The 19,725-nt window shown below is 46.2% G+C and overlaps 4 protein-coding genes across 4 annotated transcripts; 2 read left to right on the top strand and 2 right to left on the bottom strand.

Annotated features, from left to right (window-relative positions):
* Window positions 1–714: 714 nt before the first annotated feature.
* On the bottom strand, window positions 715–5,392 carry LOC128722957 (alpha-aminoadipic semialdehyde synthase, mitochondrial). Its single transcript, XM_053816652.1, has 6 exons — window positions 5,329–5,392; window positions 4,946–5,092; window positions 3,412–3,741; window positions 1,383–3,333; window positions 1,117–1,302; window positions 715–1,003 (listed from the first exon to the last, which is right to left on the bottom strand). Exons 1-6 carry the CDS (start codon window positions 5,389–5,391, stop codon window positions 888–890), a joined length of 2,793 nt encoding a protein of 930 aa, XP_053672627.1. The 5' UTR covers window position 5,392; the 3' UTR covers window positions 715–887.
* A 2,499-nt stretch (window positions 5,393–7,891) lies between these two features.
* On the top strand, window positions 7,892–12,722 carry LOC128722977 (homocysteine-responsive endoplasmic reticulum-resident ubiquitin-like domain member 2 protein). Its single transcript, XM_053816675.1, has 4 exons — window positions 7,892–8,017; window positions 9,890–10,359; window positions 10,444–11,157; window positions 11,239–12,722. The coding sequence occupies exons 1-4, from the start codon at window positions 7,892–7,894 to the stop codon at window positions 11,801–11,803; spliced, it is 1,875 nt and encodes a 624-aa protein (XP_053672650.1). The 3' UTR covers window positions 11,804–12,722.
* A 142-nt stretch (window positions 12,723–12,864) lies between these two features.
* LOC128723296 (zinc finger CCCH domain-containing protein 15 homolog) lies at window positions 12,865–14,697 on the bottom strand. Its single transcript, XM_053817021.1, has 4 exons — window positions 14,541–14,697; window positions 13,974–14,417; window positions 13,411–13,902; window positions 12,865–13,344 (listed from the first exon to the last, which is right to left on the bottom strand). The coding sequence occupies exons 1-4, from the start codon at window positions 14,607–14,609 to the stop codon at window positions 13,090–13,092; spliced, it is 1,260 nt and encodes a 419-aa protein (XP_053672996.1). The 5' UTR covers window positions 14,610–14,697; the 3' UTR covers window positions 12,865–13,089.
* Window positions 14,698–17,311: 2,614 nt separating this feature from the next.
* LOC128726662 (uncharacterized protein DDB_G0271670) lies at window positions 17,312–19,510 on the top strand. Its single transcript, XM_053820482.1, has 4 exons — window positions 17,312–17,595; window positions 17,678–18,070; window positions 18,142–18,336; window positions 18,433–19,510. The coding sequence occupies exons 1-4, from the start codon at window positions 17,321–17,323 to the stop codon at window positions 19,508–19,510; spliced, it is 1,941 nt and encodes a 646-aa protein (XP_053676457.1). The 5' UTR covers window positions 17,312–17,320.
* The last annotated feature ends 215 nt before the right edge of the window (window positions 19,511–19,725 follow it).

Below are 19,725 nucleotides of genomic sequence, written 5' to 3'. Positions count from 1 at the left end.
GGTGGTTTTTCCCACCAGTTCTACGCCCACCCGTGCCACGTGAAGTGGGCTGAGAACGCGTTCGCACACACTCAACGTGGCTCCCTTGTGGAAAGCCCTTCGAAAGCGCTTCCGTTCCATTCAACGGTTCGTCGGCGAATGGTCGACGTTTTCCCGAGCTCCAATGTCCGATTGTCGCTACGATACTCATAATCCGTGGTGGGTTGGCCTCTTTCCGGTCTCCTTGTTGTTTTGCGTACGTCTTGCGTAGGGTGCAATTCACGCCATGACGAGCACGAACGGACTCTGGCAGGAATGAACCCGCGGACCTGCATATATGTGGAATTCGATGGGTGCGAGTGTGCTGCTGCTGGTTGTTTGTGGTTGTGCCGAGCCGGTCCCAGCTGATAAGCCGATTGAGTCGTATAATTTTCAAATGCACTAACGATGAACCCGCAGCCGAACGTCGTCCGCAGCTGCATGTGCATTCGTATGCAAGCGTCCGGACGGGAACCAGTAATGTATCGTGATGCATCGTTCCTCTTTTGTATGAGTTGCATTTTTCTCTATTATTACAAGCAGCTCTACTCGCGTGCATGTGTCTTTCGAGGAACTCAACATTAACTATTGTGCCAACCAACTACAGGCGTTTTTTATAACTCAGGTTTCGTATAACAAACTTCAATTAGCTGAATAAATTCCACTATAAATCGCAACCCTCAAATCGCATTGTTTGAACATGAGCATCATTTTTTATTTAAACATTTAACAACATCGACGGCTCGTCGTTACAAATACTTATCAGATATCGAGTTGCAAAAAAGCCACCTGACATAATATATTTATTACAAAAAAAAAAACGTTGCCTTCATAACCGGTGGTTCGCTTCGTGCGCATCAGTTCCCTCTTTACAGGACCTTCGTTGTTGTGGTCGCCGTTAGTCCTTCCTGTTCCAGCCGGGCCAGCATTGGCCGGTAGATATCGGCCGAGAATGGCAGCACAACGCCACGCTGCTGGATTTCGCCTAATGGACCGGAAACAAACAAATGTCAGCGAATGAAGAGAAGCGTAATCAACGGAAACCAACGCATTAACAGATAATCTGAGCCCCGATCTAACGACCAAAAGGATACGTACCATCGATAACCATCTTGGCAGCGATGGCCGCCGGAAACCCGACCGTTTTAGCCATTGCAGAGTGTCCTCCTTCCGAGGCGGGTTGCCCGTACACGACAAAGTTGATGCCACGTTCCTCACGCCGTCCATCGCTCCAGCGGATTCCAACGTCATGCCGCAGCACAACGAGATCACGTTCTGTGTCGGCTGTTTGGGAAAACAAACCAACGGAACCGGATGTAGGATCATGCAGGATAACAAGGCACCTAAAGAGTGGGATCACTTACCAAAGGCTAGCTTCTTCGACAGGTAGTAGCTGAGAGTGTCCAGTGGTGAACCCATCTTGACCACCGGGACATTATCGAGCAGACCGAGCTCTTCCAAGCCCTCGATGGTGCCGACACGCTCCGCCAGCTTGTACTTGAGATTTTCAATGAAAATATCCGCATCGGCTAGACCAACCATGTTCACGATAAGCTGCCGCCAGGTCAGCTCTGGCCCGTGAGGATGCAACAGTGGATGTGGGTTCGGATCAATCAATCCCAGCAGCTGCATCGGCTTGATGGTGTCCGAGAAGCCCTTGTACCGGATCGTGCCCCGGAGCAGCGTGTTGATGTTCGTTAGTCCGTAAAGGGATTGGTACTTGGTGGAGTCGCGATTGGGGAAGCCTTCCAGTGCGAATCCTGGCAGGAACTCCAAATCACGTGGGGCTGACATCAGCTCGCCACCTCCAGAAATCTCCACAACCTGACCCTTGCTCAGGTACTTGGCTGAGGAGAGCGTGTTAAGCAGAACACCACGTGGTGACCAGGAGAACTTGTACCGCAACGGGTTGTCTGAGTGTTCAGGCGCCGGAAGTCCACCGCAGAAGCTCACAAACGACTCCACTACTCCGCCGTTTTCCTGCACGTCCTGAATGCACTCAAGCGCCAGCAGGTGATCAATACCAGGATCCAATCCGACCTCATTCATGATGGTCACGCCGGCATCTCGAGCCGCACTGTGCAGAGCACTGATGTCATCATTCACGTAGCTTGCGGTCACGAGATGGGTTTTACCCGCGATGCAATGCTTCGCAATGACACTGTGCAGAGAGTACGGCAGCAGCGACACAACCACGTCACTTTCTTCACACAGGTTTTGCAGATTGGGACTTTCATCTTGCACGTTCATGTACACCGATTCCACGCCCTGGTAGCGTTGTGCCAACCTGTCCGCTTCCTCCTTGTACTGTGAGGCCACCTTAATGCTAACGTTTGACTCCCGGTGTAGGTACTCGACAAGTGGGGCCGAAACGAAACCAGCACCCAACACCAACACTCGCTTTTTGCCAACGTACGAACCCTCGGTCTTATGGCGTGATCGATTGTTTGATTCACGCAGCTCGTTGATGTACTCAAAGCCTGGCGTTAGACTTCCGTTGCTGCAGATGATCGCGCCTTCCACGGGCTGACAGAAGTTGTGCTCCTCGAGTGGCTTCGAGGCGTCACTCTGCAGGATATCGAGCGCGTACGGGAACAGTAGATCACCGAAGAAGTCCGTCGCTTCACGGGGCAACTGTGTAGGCATGTTGTCGATCGAACACACGAGCACACCAGGTCCACTAAAGCTCTTCTGGTCCTTGTTGCGATCGGCGTCATACAGACAAAAAGGTGTATCGATCGTCGTACACTCGTTCATGAACTCGATCGAACCGCCAGGATCAGCCGAGATATCGCAGATGGCCAACATCCGGTGAGGCAATGCCGGTGATCCTCGACTCGTCGGTAACCAGGGTGTATTCGCGGGTCGGAGTAGGTTTTTCGCGTCCGGAATCGTGATGAGCTTTGGAGCTCCCACCGCCCAATAGATGCCGTTAACGATCACCGATGCGTACGGGGCGATATTCTTGCTGAACGTGGAGATATACCGCTCCGGGTACTGATCGTACTCGACGGGATCGAACTTTCCACCTTCCCGGCGTTCGAGATGATCAGATCTGCTCACCTCGCAGCCATACAGCTTGTTGGGTGAACCATGTTCAGCCACCTTGCGCAACATCTCCGGCGGGACGAACTCGATCGGTAGCTCCTGGAACACCTCCTGTGCACCCTGCGAGACGTTACCGGACCCAGTGAAGATGAACGTCAGCGGACCGATCGATTTGGGCATCATGCCGAGAGATATCTCATACCCGCAGTCCCGTACGGCCTGGCGGGCCATGGAAGAGTTTCGATAGTTGTGTGCCGGGCCAACATGCTGCAGAATCATGGAAGGACGAAGAGAGAATTAAAATCATGCTCGTTGACGATCTTTCAGACGCATTCGCGCTCATACCATAAACGGTGTGTGATGTCCCAACGCCAGCAACCGTAGACCAAGTCCATGCAGAATGTTCACCATACCGGCCACACCAGCGTACTTGCCAAACGCCACCAACCGCAATCCGTTACGGTCCATCAACTTCTCGTAGTCGATCAACCGTATGTTCTTCTCAAGGCACGCATCCAACAGCGGCATGTTGGACTCTTGGGCCTTGATCGTGTGCGAGAAGAAGCAGTAGGTTTTTTGCGGGATCAACGCATCAACCGGAACCTGTTTGACGCCGAAGATCACCGACGCCTCGCTGATGTCCTCCTGTACCGTGGCACCGGCATTAAGGTAAGCCTTTACAAGGGTTAAACAAAGAAAACAAGGTCAAATGAGCTGTGCTCCGGTAAATCCAGCGCGTGTAGATCTCGTAATTACAAACTACGTCTCACGATCTGGTGCGTTTTTTTTTCTCAGAATTAATCTTCAAGCGTGTGGCTCGTGTGACAACCATTGATAGGATCGGTTCCGCGCTCCATTCAATCGGCATGCTCCATTGAGTTGCGACAAACAATTACGCGTAGGGTGTTCCGTAGGCACACAAAACAACAAAAAAAGCCCAGAGAAAAGCGAAGGAAAATAAATAAACAACCAGGGGAGGTGTGTACTACGCCATCAGTCAGCTTCTTATCAGGTTCGTGCGGACTCCTTGCTCATTTCGTCGGTACCACCCATCCCGACTCAAAAGGAATCTCACCCTATCACTTTCTACTCAGCGTTAAGGGTGTACCTCGAGCTGAATTGCTTGAGCCGATGTTTCCCGTTGATAAATGGCGCTGGTGGTCTTATCTGGTCGCACGATATCTCGTAGCGGCTTAATCAAATTGCAATAATAACGAGGCTTCGAAAGATAGACCAATATCGCCTCATGGTGCGATGTCAAGTGGCAATCCTGCGGTTGCCGCCAATAGTTTGCAAAGGAAAAACGGGCAGCAACTAGCCAATAAGGACTGCCATCGTCACGTGCTGTCAGTACGAACAATGTAAGCTGTAAGGATGTTGAGGGTCACACTTGCACTTGCATTATCAGCAGCGATTTGATAGGTAGACAAACAAAGCCCAAAGTACTGCAGGTTACGAGGAACGGAACTTAACCTCGAGAGGCTCTTTAGCGTGTTTCAGCGTGAAAGGACGCAAGAAGAAAACCGCGGGATACAAACTGTACTAGAGCACCCATTATCTCGCGCCATGTGCGCCGGTCTCGAGCAGGACCGATAAGACGATGGTCGACTCCACAGCTAACGTCTAGTGGAGCAGTTTGCACCGCGCTAGTTGTTCCATTGGTTTTACTGTTGAAGTTCTTCGATCTCTTGTCGCGATGAAGCCCTCACATGCCACCTAGCTACTCGAGCCCATTATGATAAGGGCACGCAAAAAAATAAAAATGTTGACGCTTACAAACTGTCCTCCTGATACGGTTCCATCCCTGGTAACAGGGTAGCAGGAGCGATTTGCATCGGGGATTCTGCGACCTTGCCCACTTAGCGATAGTGACACTTACCTGCATCGGGTAGGCTCTCCTGTTGGACGGTTGTACTATCACTTTGACGCCCTGCTTGATGAGTTTTTTCACCACCGCTGGTGAAAAGGACGCCCGGCGTTCCCATACTGATTGATCTTCGCGGCGCAGTGCGATCACTTTTCCGGTCTAAAAAGGATGAAGGCGAACAAAATTTCCCAGAGGAAATTAATAAAATGATGATAAAGGGTGGGCTGTACTGGCGTTAATTTTTGATTACGATAGAAAATCTTTTTCTCTCTCTCTCCTAAATTTCAAAACCACTAAAATGTTATTTCAAAACCAGTCCGTACGGACGGAAAGTACGTCCTATCGCAACAGCCTGACGACAGTATCATCTGTCGCGGACAGCAAAGCGTGCTTACATGTTTGCCACGAGTAAAGTGTCGCGCTGATAAGTGTTCACTACATTTTAAAATACGAAACATCTTAGCGGTTCGGCCGATGGAATAAGACTGGCCAACTGACGCTGTTCTCTGTGTGCTGAGGCATTCGGTTTAGGCACCATATCAGAGCTCATGCCAGAGCGATGATAGCATCGAGTACTGCGGCCAAGAATTATTGATAGTCTTTTGCGAATCGTGCCGTGCTCGAGGCTTGAGAATGTTGCTGCTGTTACGTACGCAGATGGAGCGGTGACCGTCTTTCGTCGGATGGTTTGGAACTGCAATTGATAACGGGTTCCTGATTGCATTTGTAATCTTTTCGGCTGCACAAAACGATTGCAGTTTGGGGCAAGTTATCTTGAATGAAGGGCATAGTATTTTACTTAAATTACTATAATTTTATCGAATAGCTCTTCAACTTTTCGATAATTTCTAACACACAATGATTTATAAAAACATAAAACTATTCAAATATCCATCTACATTAAAAACTAATTCTAGTATATTTTAAAAAATACTGGAAAATGCATCGTATATGATATCATGCTTTTTATGTGATATCATGGATGAATTTTGTTTGCCTACAATTCTTATACAGTAGTATCAACGCATGTTATACATAGGCATGAATATGTTGTTCCATGAATGATAATTAGAATTCTTGGCAGCAAAATCGATTAGGCACTAGCTATCTAAAGCAGTAGGTTATACTGCTCTAGGCTGCAATGCTTTTCTGGAATTCGCAACGCATGAAAAAACTCCATGGATACATTTTGTTAAAACGGATGGATCATAGACTAAAAACCCATGATTATTTATAACTTTATCTATTATGAATTATTCGATAGTATGCGCATATTTAAACGAATAAATGAATGTCCAAATAATGTTACTTCAACTGCCAATTTAAAATACTGTCAAGCTGAATCTGGGCAACCTAGCTTATCTCTAGCAACCGCGGTTGCTGTCAAACGTGTAGCAGGTACTGTTTTTTCTTGGCTCCTTGCTCGACCAATCACCGAGCCCCACAATTCCATTATACAAACAAACCAAATTGGCCCCTACGAGTGAGCGACTGTGCAATGGCCTCGTCGATTTTGCTGAACGAATAACTTTCTCAATTTTGTTATCAACACGAAACGAGAAGAAAGTACGGTGGATCCACGCCTCGAGCAGCGCAATTATATCATATCCTCTGCCGTGTGTGGCTTGCGTACGGTGAAAGGATCAGACAAATTTCTTGTGTTGTGTTTTGTATTTTGTGCTTTGTTGTGCCTGGGAGAAGAAGCTTCACGGGAAAAGAATCGACCACAGCCCTCGTAGAAAATACTGGCTGCGCGATTTAATAATCGCAGATATTTCGAAGAACGCGAAGAACTACAGTTTGCTTTACCTATTGCATGTACGGTTCAATTTGCTCGGGTTACTCGCGGTGAAGGCAGCGTTTTCAAGGAAATATCAAAACTGGAATAGAAATCCAATCTATCCGCTAGTTAACTTTTTCCTTCACCCTTCGCATCGGCCAGACTGGCCGTGGCATACAGGAAGTGACCTCTGTCGAGGTGTCGTGCGTTCATGCGTGTGCATTAGTGTAGCTATTGCAGGGGTCTTTTTAAACGGAGTGTTTTCGTACATCAGTAGTCCCGTTTTCACGCCCACGTTAGTGCAAAGAATTTTCGGTGCAAATCAAAACAGCTGCAGGTGCAAATCTCGGAGCATAATCGCAAAAAAGGAGCACTTTGTTTTGGTGTCTAAATTTAGCAAGTAGCTGTTTCTTCGCTCTGCCTCGAGACCTGTAATTGCCAAAAGCAAGAAAGGCAAAGGGCGTAGACCAAAACAAAGAAAAAACATAGAAAATCAAAACCGCTCAAAACCTTGAGCTGCCTTGGTTGCTCGGAAGATTAGGTTCGCTCGGAAGTGTCCGGTGGTGGTTTTTCTAATCAATTTCTAGTCGCGCTCACGCATACGTGTGAGCTGAAGCTAGTACTAGTGAAACAGCACCCGAGTTGATCGCTGAATTGACTGCGAGGAGGAGCATTCCAGAAACTCATCCCCCCACCAAAACAAAACACAAATATCTCGTTGCGCAGTGTTCGGGGAGGGTACGTTGAAGATTAAACACGGTGAAAAAAACCCCAAAACAAAGTAAATACTCCAAAGCCTACTACTGCACGGGAGAGCACGGTCGTTCTCGAGTTGGTAATCCAATAATCACAAACGGAGGCAAAAGTAGTAGTGCACGACTCTGGCGTGGCAGTGTGTACCATAAAATTATCATTTACGGTGGATGCAGTGAGTCGGGAACGTTGTAAATTCACGTGTAAACGGGACGGGATAGGAGAATTTACGTCGTAGTGCACAAAGGGCGAATTTTGACTTACCGCAGAAGAAGGAAGCAGCTTTTTTCTTCGCTATCCAAGCGACTCCAAACGCAGTAAACGCAGATCACTTCGTGGACGATTAATTTTTGTGCACTTTCCCATCCGGTTGCTGTGTGATCGAGTAGCGTACAGTAGCAGAGGATAGCCAACATTGCATCATCATGGATGTCACATTGATCGTAAAGGCATCCAATCAGCAGTGCGAAGATCTGACCATAAAATGCGAACCTTCGTGGACCATTCGGCGACTGAAAGGCCACTTAACGGAGGTCTACCCAGGCAAACCGGTAAGTAAACATGTTGATTTCGTTTGTTGCTCCCATACCTTGCGCATAAAAATTGATTTTCTTTCTTCGAAGCGTTTTTCCGGCACCTCCGGCATGTAGATCGCTACAACCGTCGTTGGACAACGTTTCGAAATGAAAATTGATTGCCTGAATCGATCAGTGAAATTGAACGCTTGAATTGAACGCGGGTTGGAATATTTGCTTTACAATGAAATTCGATTTTGTCGCGGTAGAAATAATAATCGATCTGCTCCCACTCCCACTCTGGCAACGGGAATCTATTTGTTTGATCACGTGCACTGCCACAACAAAACCAGTTGTGCTTGTTTGTTGTACACGTTGCGGAATCGTGCAAGAAACAGAGATTTTCTATTGCAGAAGATTCCAACGTTGCCTCGGTTTTGAATCTCACATGTGCTTGAGCGTTTTGAGAACGATTTCACGTCGTCTATATTACATCATTCATTTGCGATGCGTGGAACCTTCGCGAATTGTTTTTGATTTATCATTCCCCATCGATTGACTATTGACCATTGTTGCAACGTTTTTATTGCAGCGCTGGGAAATGTAATAGTATGTTTCGTTTCAGCTCTGATCCAATATGTTGGAAGATCGATCATTGTTTTGTTCATAACAACCATAATGTAACCTGATATGGTAATGAGGTATTAAGTATTGTAAAGCCGTGACACGTCACATTTGTGAAAAGATCGTTTATTACAGCACGAAAGATTGAGCTGCGTACGCTCCATCTCAAAGTCATCAGCTGAAAAATGTCCTCGCTTCGTTGGTTTTAGATTTGCATAGTTGAGCAGCAGTAATCACACCAACAATGGCATCGTTTGTTTCTGGTGCGAATTGAAGCTCATTAGCTCAATGCGACGCGGTGGTTTACGATGTGTGATAATCTCTTATTTTAGTATAGCTTTGAATAGAGCAAACCCCCGCCTTCAATAACATCTGGAGGAGTACTTGCACACATTAAACCAGTGATCGACACGTAGATTTCCATTACGGGGTACACTCTGGCTGCCATGAGCAAATCTCAGTGCGCGATAGTACTAATCATTCACTTTCTTTTTTCCCTGCGCACAGAGTTTCTACATAGTATGAATTTTCCCTTGAAGTCCATCCGTTTGAGCTGTGTACGGGTCGGTGTATCTCGAAGCATGGTTTAATGTTTATCATTATGAGAATACATTTAGATTTGTTTCGATTTTGAAATTGCATGCTCATTTACAATCGGTTTGAATCTGATTGATGATTGAGATAGTTATAAAAAAATATTATAAAATACGATGGAAAAAAATTAGCTGTTCAATTTGATTCCATAATACTATGATAAAATCGCTTGTTTGGGGTTTACTCACAATATGTCGAAATTGACTAAATCTCTGCGGTATTGTGTGAGTAGCAGATAGAGGGAATACGTGTCCCTTTTTCCAGCTGGATAATGATAAGAGCTCTTCTACTGTAGTGTGCGCGCTGATGTGAGGTTGTGGTTGGGACCTCTTTAAAGTTGCTTTTTTTCATCGTATGATAACGACGAATTATTGGTTGTAAAAAATGAGCAAATTTTTCGAACCACACAAACAATGTACAAGAACTCGTCAGTTGCCTTTAAATGGTACGGGTGTGAGGTTGAAGTAATCGTGCGTGGGCTCGTTCGAGTACAGCAAGTGTGTGATTCATGATTTTTTTTTCCAAACGATTCAACACGTAGTCTGTTTTGATTACAAGCAGTACCACGTCAACAGTTATTTGGTCTTCTAGAAATTTGTTTGTTATCTATTACCTTTCCGTTGATAAATTTTTAAACGTTTACTTCTATTCCGTTCGAATAAAATTTTCTCGTTTCTTTTTTCGGCGCAGAGTACCGATGAACAGAAGCTGATCTATTCAGGACAGCTGCTCAACGACAGCGTAGTCCTTAAGGACGTCCTCCGTCAGTACGATGGTCAACAGGCTCACACGGTGCACCTAGTTTTCACGCCAAAGAACAGCTACTACGGTGGAAGCAGTAGCAGCAAATCCAATAACAATCAATCACAGAAAATGTCCGCTAATGCAAGTGCATCTACCGCGGGTCCTAGTGGCAGCAGTTCGAGTTCTTCAGGCAGCTCCAGTAGCAATAGTGGAGGGTCAAGAAATAACAATCCCGGTAGTGGAGAAACGATGTCGGATGTTGGAAACGGAGACGGGCTACGCCAGCGTACTCAGTCACAAGCAACGGGAATACCGAGACCCACACCAAGACCTCCATCGATTGTGGAGCAAACGGCCGCCTTGCAAAACTTCATGCAAGAGACGTACATGCAGTACCTCACCCAATACATAAACCTGTAAGTATCAAGGAAATTTATTTGGCACGATATAATGATTTACTTTTCGTCTAACATATACACCTTTCGAAAACTTACTTCCAGAATTAATGGGCAGGCGAATGCCAACGCACTTTATTCTGCCTCGGGACTATCACAAGTTGCAAACAGCACCGACGGAGCAACCAACATGAATCTACCATCGAACACCCAGCAACCTCCACAGCCGATACCATTTGTGCCGATGGTTCAGCCTGCCATGACGAGAGCCTTTCCTAATCTTGCGTACTATCCTTGCATGACGCCTGCATCGTATGCTGGCGGACTTCCTTCAGCCAGTAGCATCCCAACACCAATCACATCTCTAAATGTGGGCAATGGCGATGCCTCTGGCTCTGGTCTGCCAGGAGCAGGATCATCAGGCACAAGTTTTCTGCCACCCTCTTCGCTACCTGGTGGTGCTGCATCAACGTCCAGTCAGCAAATTCCAGCACCCCAGACACAGGGAACGACAGGAACGTCCAACCCAACGGCTAATGGAGGAGCTGCGGCACCTACGACGGTGCCGACTGTAGCTGATGGTGAAGCAGCAGGAACCACGGTGGAGCAAGTGGCTCCTCAGGATGCGGCACCTGCGGCTGCACCAGCTCGGGCCCGTCGATTTCCTAATATCGTTGTAGAAGAGCAGGAGAACAACGACTGGCTGGACGTGTTCTTTAGCATGTGCCGTGTTGGTATCCTGATGACGGTTATTTATTTGTATTCGTCTCCGATGCGTTGTCTGACTGTGCTTATCATTGGTTCATTGATGTTGTATCTGTAAGTAGAAGTTTTGAAAGACAAAGAATTCTCAAAGAAGTTATAAGTATATTTGTAATGTTTTGCATTTTTCCGTTACAGTAAAAAGCATCTAGATCGAGTATATCAGGCTATCGACAGGCGACCACGGTTACAAGCGGCTCAGGACGGTAATGCAGCACAAAGAGATCAACAGCCAGCCGTTGGACAACCAAACAATGCTGTACCTGAGCAACCACAACAGCAACAAATCCAGGATCAGCAAACGAACGATGCTGCTGCAGCCAATGACCAAGCAGGAGCAAATGACGAACGTGGTGAATCTGAAAGAGCACCAACCGCTGGCCCTTCGTCAAACGGCGCAAATATCAGTAGCGTTGCTGGTGCAGCTTCTGCTGGCACTTCGGCCAGCAGCGCCATCGTTCCCCGTCCCCGTACAGGCCCTGCTAGTAGGGCTTCGGAACCTGCCGTAAACGTGGCTGATGAACAACCGGGACAACCGCCCCAGCACAATAGACTGGCCACGAGCGCCGACGGTGATTCCGGTTCCACTGAACAGCCTGCTGCAGAAGGACAACGGATGACGTTCAACGATATGACGTCCTTTCTTAGCACACTGGTGATAACATTCTTTACCTCTATAATTCCGGACACGCCAGCAGCATAAAGCGCTTGTAATGGTGTGTCGATATGGTGCTGTGCTTGTTTTCTCGATTTTATCCTCTTTTTACGACAGAATGTGAGGAAATTTGCTACAGCTTTCTTGAGATGTGGCATCATCGTCGCTGATATGCGATCTTTGTATAGATAAACTTATCTGGTGGTTTTGGGGTGGTACACCTTTGGCGTCGATTTGGAATACCGAGGGCATTTTCTCCCATCAACGGAGGATAGTAAAATGTAGAGCATTGTGGATGGATTACCTGGAAAAACCCGTTGTTTATTCTTTTGTTTAATTGTTTTTCTGTTTTTTTTTTCACTTTGATACACTATTTAATTATGCTAATCGCCATCCATGCGGTTGTAGATACAGCCTCGTAGAGTGAAACCCGTTTATTAGGTCATACGTGCAAGTGTCGATCTTCAAATACGAATTACGGTAACCGTCAGGTTGAAGATGTTTTAAGGGTGCTCAGTAGAATTCATATGTTTATAGTTTTAAATTGTTCAGCAAGGAAAAACTGGAACATGATAAACAGTACCATTTTGTTTCTTTTCCCGCTGGAAGGGAAAGATTTGCGTTAGTTTGCAAATTTAGGAACGAAAAAAGGTAGCAAATGTTATTTGTTTATGAGAGCAGAATACATATGTCTATTTAACGATATTCTTGCGTTCACATCAATTGTGATGTAATTAAATAGAGGGAACGAGAATGATTAGTAGATACTAGCCGCAGAATTCATAGCTTTAAGCAGTGTATGGCGATCTAACGTTAGGACGGGTGGAAATAAAATGAGAAGAGAAAAAAAATAAAATTAACCATGAGAAAGCTGCAAGATGTGTTTGTCCCTGTAACGCTTAGGTTTCGTTTCGTTCTCCTCTTGTTACATAATTGTGATTGATGTTTTAATAAATAAGATTTTGCTGAAAAATCGATAGTGTTGGGATTGAAGGGTGGTTACGTTAAGCGTATGGTGTAAGAAAAGTAGCACGTTTGCTACATCCTCCTACAAAAACCGATAGAATACTAACATCGTGTTTGCAAATAAGCCACCCATTCGGTTTGGTTGTTCAAGAATGAAAATGTAAACTGCTATTTTATTACACTTTCAACTTTAATTAAAATTCCATTCAGACACTGTATCGGGCGCAATTTATCGGTGAAGAAGCTGATCTAACGTACGATAAGAGAACAACGGTACCGGCAACAATACGCTAACAGTGACAAAGTGGACTTGTGCTCCGAGTACAAGAGGAATCGGCTGCCCTTCGTTAACTGCGCGTATAGGATTATCACGATTTTTCACTCGTTTCGTTGGAGGTTCCTTCAGCATCGCCATCGTCATCGTCATCATCGTCATCGTCGCTCAAATCATCATCCAAACCTTCGAGGTCTTCTTCGAGGAATAGATTTTCATTAATAGGTGCGGCATCGTTGGCGGTTCCAGACGCATCGCCGCTTTCAACATCAGCGGCTGTTCGACTGGCTGCTTCTGCTGCCATCTTTTCCCAGCGATCGGCGTCGGCAAGCGTACCCGTATCATCGACCTGCAATGAAGAATGCACATACAGTAAATATTTGTGTCCCTTTTTTAAATGGTGCTAGTTACTTGCCTCTTTGATGGATAGGCAAAGCATGTTCAAGTCCAGTTCCTTGTATTCGGTTGTATCGTCATCGTCCTCATTGCGCCCGTAGGATTCGACAGCTGCTTCTCCCTCATCCACACCGTCGTCGACAAGATCCGGATTGAAGCTGAACATTTCCCTTCCGGACAGACCGTTCTGTCTTCCAGCCTTGAAGTCCTTCAGCTTGCGTTCTTCCTCCTTCTGCAGCTTGTCCTTTTTCTCCTGCAGTTTACGTTTCTTCCACGCCAAGAACGATTCCAGCGTAACGCGCGTTTGACTAGGACCAAGAGCTGCCCGCTCACGTTCGATCAAATCGACCAGCGATATCTCTTCTTTCTGGGATTCAGCTTTTTTCTTGTCTTTCTTCAGCACGTATCCCGGCGGGAGCGCATGTCTATAGATACATTTTTCACCGTTGGGGCACTCCCAGAACCATCCATACAGTGAGCGTTCTACGGCATCCAGGAAATACTTGCAAATCTACAACGATCAAAGGAATTGTTAGCAAATGTAAAACGGAATGGCACCGAAACGGTGAACACAACACTTACAATCGTCGTAGTGGGCATCGTTTTTTCTTTGCCATGCTTTTTGGCAACTACTTCGGCCAGTTTTTCTTCAGTCCAATTCTCGATGGTATCGTTAGTATCCGCATCTCGCATATCCACGTGAATCGATCGTTTCTCTGACTTGCGTTCGACAGCCAAGTCGTGCGAGAACTTACATTTGTCGCCCTTGGTGCAGGACCCTTGCTTGAAGAACGCACACAGCACCGATTTGGGATCGGCGCCAGCCTCGAGCTTCTGCGTGGCCACTGGTTTGAACAACTTGGCCAACTCCTTCTGCTCCTTTAGTTTCTTCTCCTTTTCCTCCTTCTTGACGTTCGGATTCTGAACAAGGTTATGTTGACCACCGCTCTTCACTTGCTTCTCGACTTGCGAAATGAACTTTTGCTGCTTGGCACCTTTTTTATTCTTCAAGCCGAAAGTTTTATCCTGTGTGGGGGCAGAACAAACCATAGATGATTAGTATTGTTTGCTAACATAGCCATGAAAGAGTATATAGAAATCCGCTGATGTATGTCACCACTCTCGCTTTCGTATTCGGTAAGTTCGTACCTCGATGATTTTTTCCTTTTTCTTCGCCTCGGTTTTCTTCGAAGTAGTAGGTGCTTTCTTCGGTGGCATTTTGCGCAGAGTAGGCCTTTCGGCACGGCTGTTTTTGGTAGTAAAAGTGCGAAGAAATTTAGAAATCTAACCAGAAATCGACAACAAATCTGCTTAGCGACCGCACACGGCCAACATGCCGAAAAGTGACGTTCCGTTTGACAGTAGCGGTAAAAGTGGCAACAAAACTGACTTACGTTGAGGATGAAACGGTAAGGTTCCCGAAAAAAAAGAAATACATTAAAATCCGGATTACAAATAAGATGGATAGAGAGGATTTGAGTTGAATTAATCGTATACACTTATCGAATGAAGTACTAGAGTAAAATTTATTTCTTTACGATAAGTTTTCTAAAACACCAAAGCAATTCTGTAGCAAAAGATGTTAAGTCATCTTTTCATTTATTTATCATTTTGGTATAGTTATGTAACAAACGATAGATTGATATTAGGTGGTTTTCCAATAAAAGTTCTACAGTTCCGTTGAAGCATGCTTCTTGGTTTTGAAATCAACTTGTTTCTTTTAATAAATGCGATTAAAACTGGAAAAGCCCGCTCCGATACATCATTCTGTAAAATTGATACAAAACAAGAACAATTTTATTATTTATTGTACCCTTTAGTTATGCGCCAATGCGCAAAATTGATGGCGCTTCGATGCACGATGTTTAGGTTTAATTACTTTTGATCTTTTCCTTGGAGGTCCTTGACGCTTCAATGCTTGCTTTTCGTTGCTTTTTAACTAGCTCGTCATTTGTTTATTTCTTTGATTGAGCACACCTCCTGCCGAGGTTGCTTTAATTGAGCTGTTGAGCTTTGCATGCTTTTATAGCATCTTTTCAAAACAGCAAAATTTATTATTCAAATATTTATTGTCTGTGTTATCTTTTATTAAGTTAAAAATATATATTCCGCTAATCAATTTATCGTTTTGAATGTATTTCATTCGATCACCATACTATATTGATCAACGATCACACATGATCGGATATTTACATTTGGAGCTTTTGTATTTTACAATTGCAATTTTTATTTCTTCATTTCAACGCATTGCATTAAAAATTTCAATAAAGGTAGCATACTAAGGAAACATATTTGAAATGCGAAAATTGAAATTATTCTTACATATATGTATGATACTAGTTAAAAGTGAATCATTCATGTTAATAACTCAGTATGTTTGGTTGTTATGTCTTTAAAGATCCCGAGAGATTATCTTCAGCTAATTAAAAAGAGGACTATTTTTCTATATCAATCTAAAAGAACATTGAATGATAAATCGGTTTACATTTAATATAGAATATATGTACCACTTCTAACATACTTGAAACATATTTTTGATGTTTCAACGAATCATTGATCAAGTAATAAAGTTTAGAATTTGTTTTTACTATTGTAAGTTATGTATTAGCTCCATGTTCGTGTTTCTGAAACTATTTTGCTGATTTTGGAAGACTGTAGAAATTACAAGAGATCTACTTTTACTAATTTATATCAACGTTCGCTTTCATTGAACTTTTTTGGAATCCATCTCAAGTAACTAAGATTGCAAAAATTAGTAAAATGCACCTGAAAAATAGAAAGCAATATTTGTCTAATGGTTTTGTTAGAAAATAAAAATAATGTCCGTAAATTTTCCTTCAAATCGTAGATCGATAAGAACCTCCTCAAGCAACTGCAACGACCGCGATTTATAGCGCGGTTCATGTCAAGTGTTGCGGCGTAGACCCTCGATGCTCGATGCGTGCCTGCTGTACCGAAAGCGAAACTGATGGTTTGATGTTTACAAACGAGAACGATCGTTTGCTCCTTCTGGCCGTGCTTAGCAGCGCCTTCAACCAGCGGCTGCACAACGGAGATAGCAAGAGAACAAGCGAGCGAGCGCGAATGAGAGCACCATAGCGGACGGAGAAGCTGAACTGTCATCGACAGCGGAAAAACTCTCGGCCGTTTCCCGAAAGTGTGTGTTTTGTTTCGACGTCTACGGCCCAAAGCTCAGCGCTCCAGCGCAACGGGAGATCCATCGAAAAAGGATATCCGCTAGCCAGTTAACCTGCTGTCATCATCGGTCGTGTCGTGGGACAGGGTGTGCTCAGGGTTTGACTATATTTCTGCCTCCTATCTGGGGCCAAGGGACATTGTGGAAATTTCGGTGATTTGCTTACGCGACGAGCCCCTTTTTTGCTCGTGGTTCGCGGCTGGGTGTTTTTGTTTGTCAGAACGAACGACAGAAGGTGTCAGTGCGACAACCGACAGAATGTGCGCTCTTGGCTGAAGTCGCTCGATTCCGCCGTAGCTGCGACACCACCACCCTTTCATGGGAAGGGAAGTGAAGCGAAAAAGATCACCAAAAAAGGATACATTGCAGCACAAAATGTCGGCGATCGATTTTTCCTCCCGATAGTGCCAAACAGCTAGCCAGGCGCTTTTCCCGGCCAGCCGAGTGGACGGGCAGAACCAGTTCGAAGGCGCCCCCAAGCAAGCCCTGCAGTAGTGTGATGCATTATTGATCGTGATAGCAAAGAAATGAGCGACAAAAGTAGGTAATATGGGCTTTATTTGTTGAACCGATGCTGCGAGCGCAGTTCCGTCAGCTAGGGTACATTGTAGCGAATGGTGGTTTGAATCATCGTGCTTCGGGATAGTACTATTGTTGCCAAAAGGATCCGAGACTTGGAAGGAAAACAGAAAGAGGTGGATGTTCGTTTGACGTGAGAGGAGGTAGTCGTAAAATGGATGTCGATTCGCCCAATGCGCTCAAACGTTGCTCCAGTGCACCGCACATAAATAACCTACTACCAACCTCAACCGTCGGAGTGCAGCCGATGGAACAAGTACAATCGCAACCGGAACCGAGCACCAGCCGTGGCAGCATACAGCATCATCATCAACATCATCACGGCCACCAGGTGCTGTTACCGGGGGGTCATACCGAGCCACTTCATACAGGGCCCAGCATGTTGAACTCCAGCAGCTCACATCAAGGGTCAGCCTCCTCAGTGTCCAGGTAGGAAGACTGCCCGCTTAAGGTTTAATCCGAGAAAGGATACGAATATAACATGCCATTCGTTTTCCGTTCCTCTTCTCAGGGAGCTGCTTCCAACATCGTTCTCGAACATCTTTACACCCCGAGTGCGGCGGTTCTCCGCCAGCTTCAGTCCACTGGCTGTGATTTCGAACGGTAGTGCCAGCCCGAGTCGAAATGGGTGTGGAACGCCGGGTCCCAGGCTGACGCCCCGAATATCCCAACTGCGGCAGGAAGAGTGCGCCGATGTGAGCAACAGCCGAGAGGTTAATCACGAACGGGAGATACACACGGCCATGCAGATGTCGCAGAGCTGCGAGGACCTGACGCTGGTTGCAGAAAATTGGTCCTTTTCTGGAACCGCTAGCAAGATGCTGTGTGATGATTTGCAGAATCCGCTGCACGTCGCTCTGCCCACCATTGGTTCCACGTGCTGTTCTAGTCCATCACCAACGAGGTTCGTACAGGTCGGATGATGGCAATATGCATGGGATGTCACTAAATATCTGCTTGTATCGGTACTTTTAGTCGCGGTGGAATCGGATTGCAATATCCGACGACCTCGCCTTCGCCGACGCGAAAGTTCGTCACGCGCCGGTCTATGTCACCGTGTCCACTGCGACCGAGTCCCCTGAGCTCCTCGGTGAAGCGGAAGTTTGATCTGGAGGATAATTACGGCAATTGCTATTCGCCTCCGTCGAAAAAAATTTTCACCTCCGAAAGGTATGGTATTACTTATCGACTGAAACTGTTTTTAAATAGCGCTGTTATTTCGCATCATCCGTTTGTTGACTAAATTGCATTTCTTATCTGTTGCAGAGGGTCATCTCCTGTTTGCCAAACGCCATCGCCCTCGCCGATATGCCCCAGTCCCGACTCGTCGACTGCTTCCTTCGAGAACGGTAGTAACAACAATGGCAACGGCAGCAACACGCCGATCTGTGGACCTTTCCCGCTCGTAGCCTCCAGCAGCGGCAGTGGCCGAATAACACCAAAGTTTTTCCTGTCTAAGCTTACCGGTCCCCAAAGCCCGGGAGCAACCGTGTGCTCGATGGCTCCGCTGGGAATGGGCATCGTTGGTGGTGGGCTTTCGGGTGTGCATTTCGGTGGGAGCAGCACACCCAGCAGCACATGCTCGACACCGACCGGCACTACGAACCCGATGGGAATGATCGGAGGCGGTGATACGGGACGAGGGTACTCGCTAACTACGGCTGGGAACGCTGCCATGATGATGGATTGTGGCGTAAGCAGCAGCAGCAGTAGCAGCGAATGCCGCGATCCAACCATCATGGAAGTCAGCCACTCCGGCATGTACGAGGAGCGGCCAATGGAAGGGACCATGACGCTGGTGGAAATACACACGCCACCACCACCGAAGGAAGCCAATACCAGTAGCATTAAGGAAGCATGTGATGAGACGGAAGCAAGCAATAGTGATAATCAACATCAGGTTGGCAGATTGATGCGCCCGTCGCCAGCACTAAACGTGGCACGGGAGCTTCGAGAACAGATTCTGAAATCGGCACTGGATGCTGACACGACTGGCAACTGTAACAGCAACAGTAGCAGCAGCAGCAGCAGTAGTAGCAGCATTAGTAGCAGCAGCGGCAGCAGCAGCAGCAGCAGCAGTAGCAGTGGTAGCAGTAGTGTTAGCAATAATAGCACTAGCAGCAATAGCTGCTGCACGACTAGCGATAACAACACGAGTGCCAACGATGACAATGGTAGTATGAGCAGTCTCGCCGCAAGCAGCAATGCTCTCGATAGTAGCAGCAGCACCAGCACGGGAAACCCTGTGTCCGTTGCAAACGCTGCGACCCCGATTTGCCCCCCGCTTACCTCCTTTCCCATGATGGCCATACCGAGCAATCTGACGGAGATTGCAGAATCATGAAGACGCCGTGCGAGGATAGTGCATTGATAACTACTATCACCGTCGTCGTAACGGGGCGATAGGGAATGCGCGGGTTTGTTGGGGACAATAATAAGCAAGTCGTTAAAGCTAGAATCGACTTGAAAGGGAGAGAGAACGATAGAACTAAGGGGGATTGCATGATCACTACACAAAAACCGTAACGCTGTCATAGATGTAGAAACTAGGTTCCGCAT

This window comes from Anopheles nili, chromosome 3 (assembly GCF_943737925.1).
Source record: "Anopheles nili chromosome 3, idAnoNiliSN_F5_01, whole genome shotgun sequence".
Classification (NCBI taxonomy): Eukaryota; Metazoa; Arthropoda; class Insecta; order Diptera; family Culicidae; genus Anopheles; species Anopheles nili.
Note: the sequence above shows the minus strand (reverse complement) of the source record. Positions and strands in the feature narration are given on the sequence as shown.

Bases quoted from the DNA above. Each gene is read 5' to 3' on its own strand.
- LOC128722957 (XM_053816652.1), bottom strand. From the start codon at position 5,391: ATGTTTCGTATTTTAAAATGTAGTGAACACTTATCAGCGCGACACTTT. The intron at 3,334-3,411 runs GTATGAGCGCGA...ATGATTCTGCAG, and splicing joins GACATCACACACCGTTTATG to CATGTTGGCCCGGCACACAA. The intron at 1,004-1,116 runs GTACGTATCCTT...CCGGTCCATTAG, and splicing joins TGCCAAGATGGTTATCGATG to GCGAAATCCAGCAGCGTGGC.
- LOC128722977 (XM_053816675.1), top strand. From the start codon at position 7,892: ATGGATGTCACATTGATCGTAAAGGCATCCAATCAGCAGTGCGAAGAT. The intron at 8,018-9,889 runs GTAAGTAAACAT...TTTTCGGCGCAG, and splicing joins AGGTCTACCCAGGCAAACCG to AGTACCGATGAACAGAAGCT. The intron at 11,158-11,238 runs GTAAGTAGAAGT...TTTCCGTTACAG, and splicing joins GGTTCATTGATGTTGTATCT to TAAAAAGCATCTAGATCGAG.
- LOC128723296 (XM_053817021.1), bottom strand. From the start codon at position 14,609: ATGCCACCGAAGAAAGCACCTACTACTTCGAAGAAAACCGAGGCGAAG. The intron at 14,418-14,540 runs GTACGAACTTAC...GCCCCCACACAG, and splicing joins AAAAGGAAAAAATCATCGAG to GATAAAACTTTCGGCTTGAA. The intron at 13,345-13,410 runs GCAAGTAACTAG...TCTTCATTGCAG, and splicing joins TTTGCCTATCCATCAAAGAG to GTCGATGATACGGGTACGCT.
- LOC128726662 (XM_053820482.1), top strand. From the start codon at position 17,321: ATGGATGTCGATTCGCCCAATGCGCTCAAACGTTGCTCCAGTGCACCG. The intron at 17,596-17,677 runs GTAGGAAGACTG...TCCTCTTCTCAG, and splicing joins TCAGCCTCCTCAGTGTCCAG to GGAGCTGCTTCCAACATCGT. The intron at 18,071-18,141 runs GTTCGTACAGGT...CGGTACTTTTAG, and splicing joins TCTAGTCCATCACCAACGAG to TCGCGGTGGAATCGGATTGC.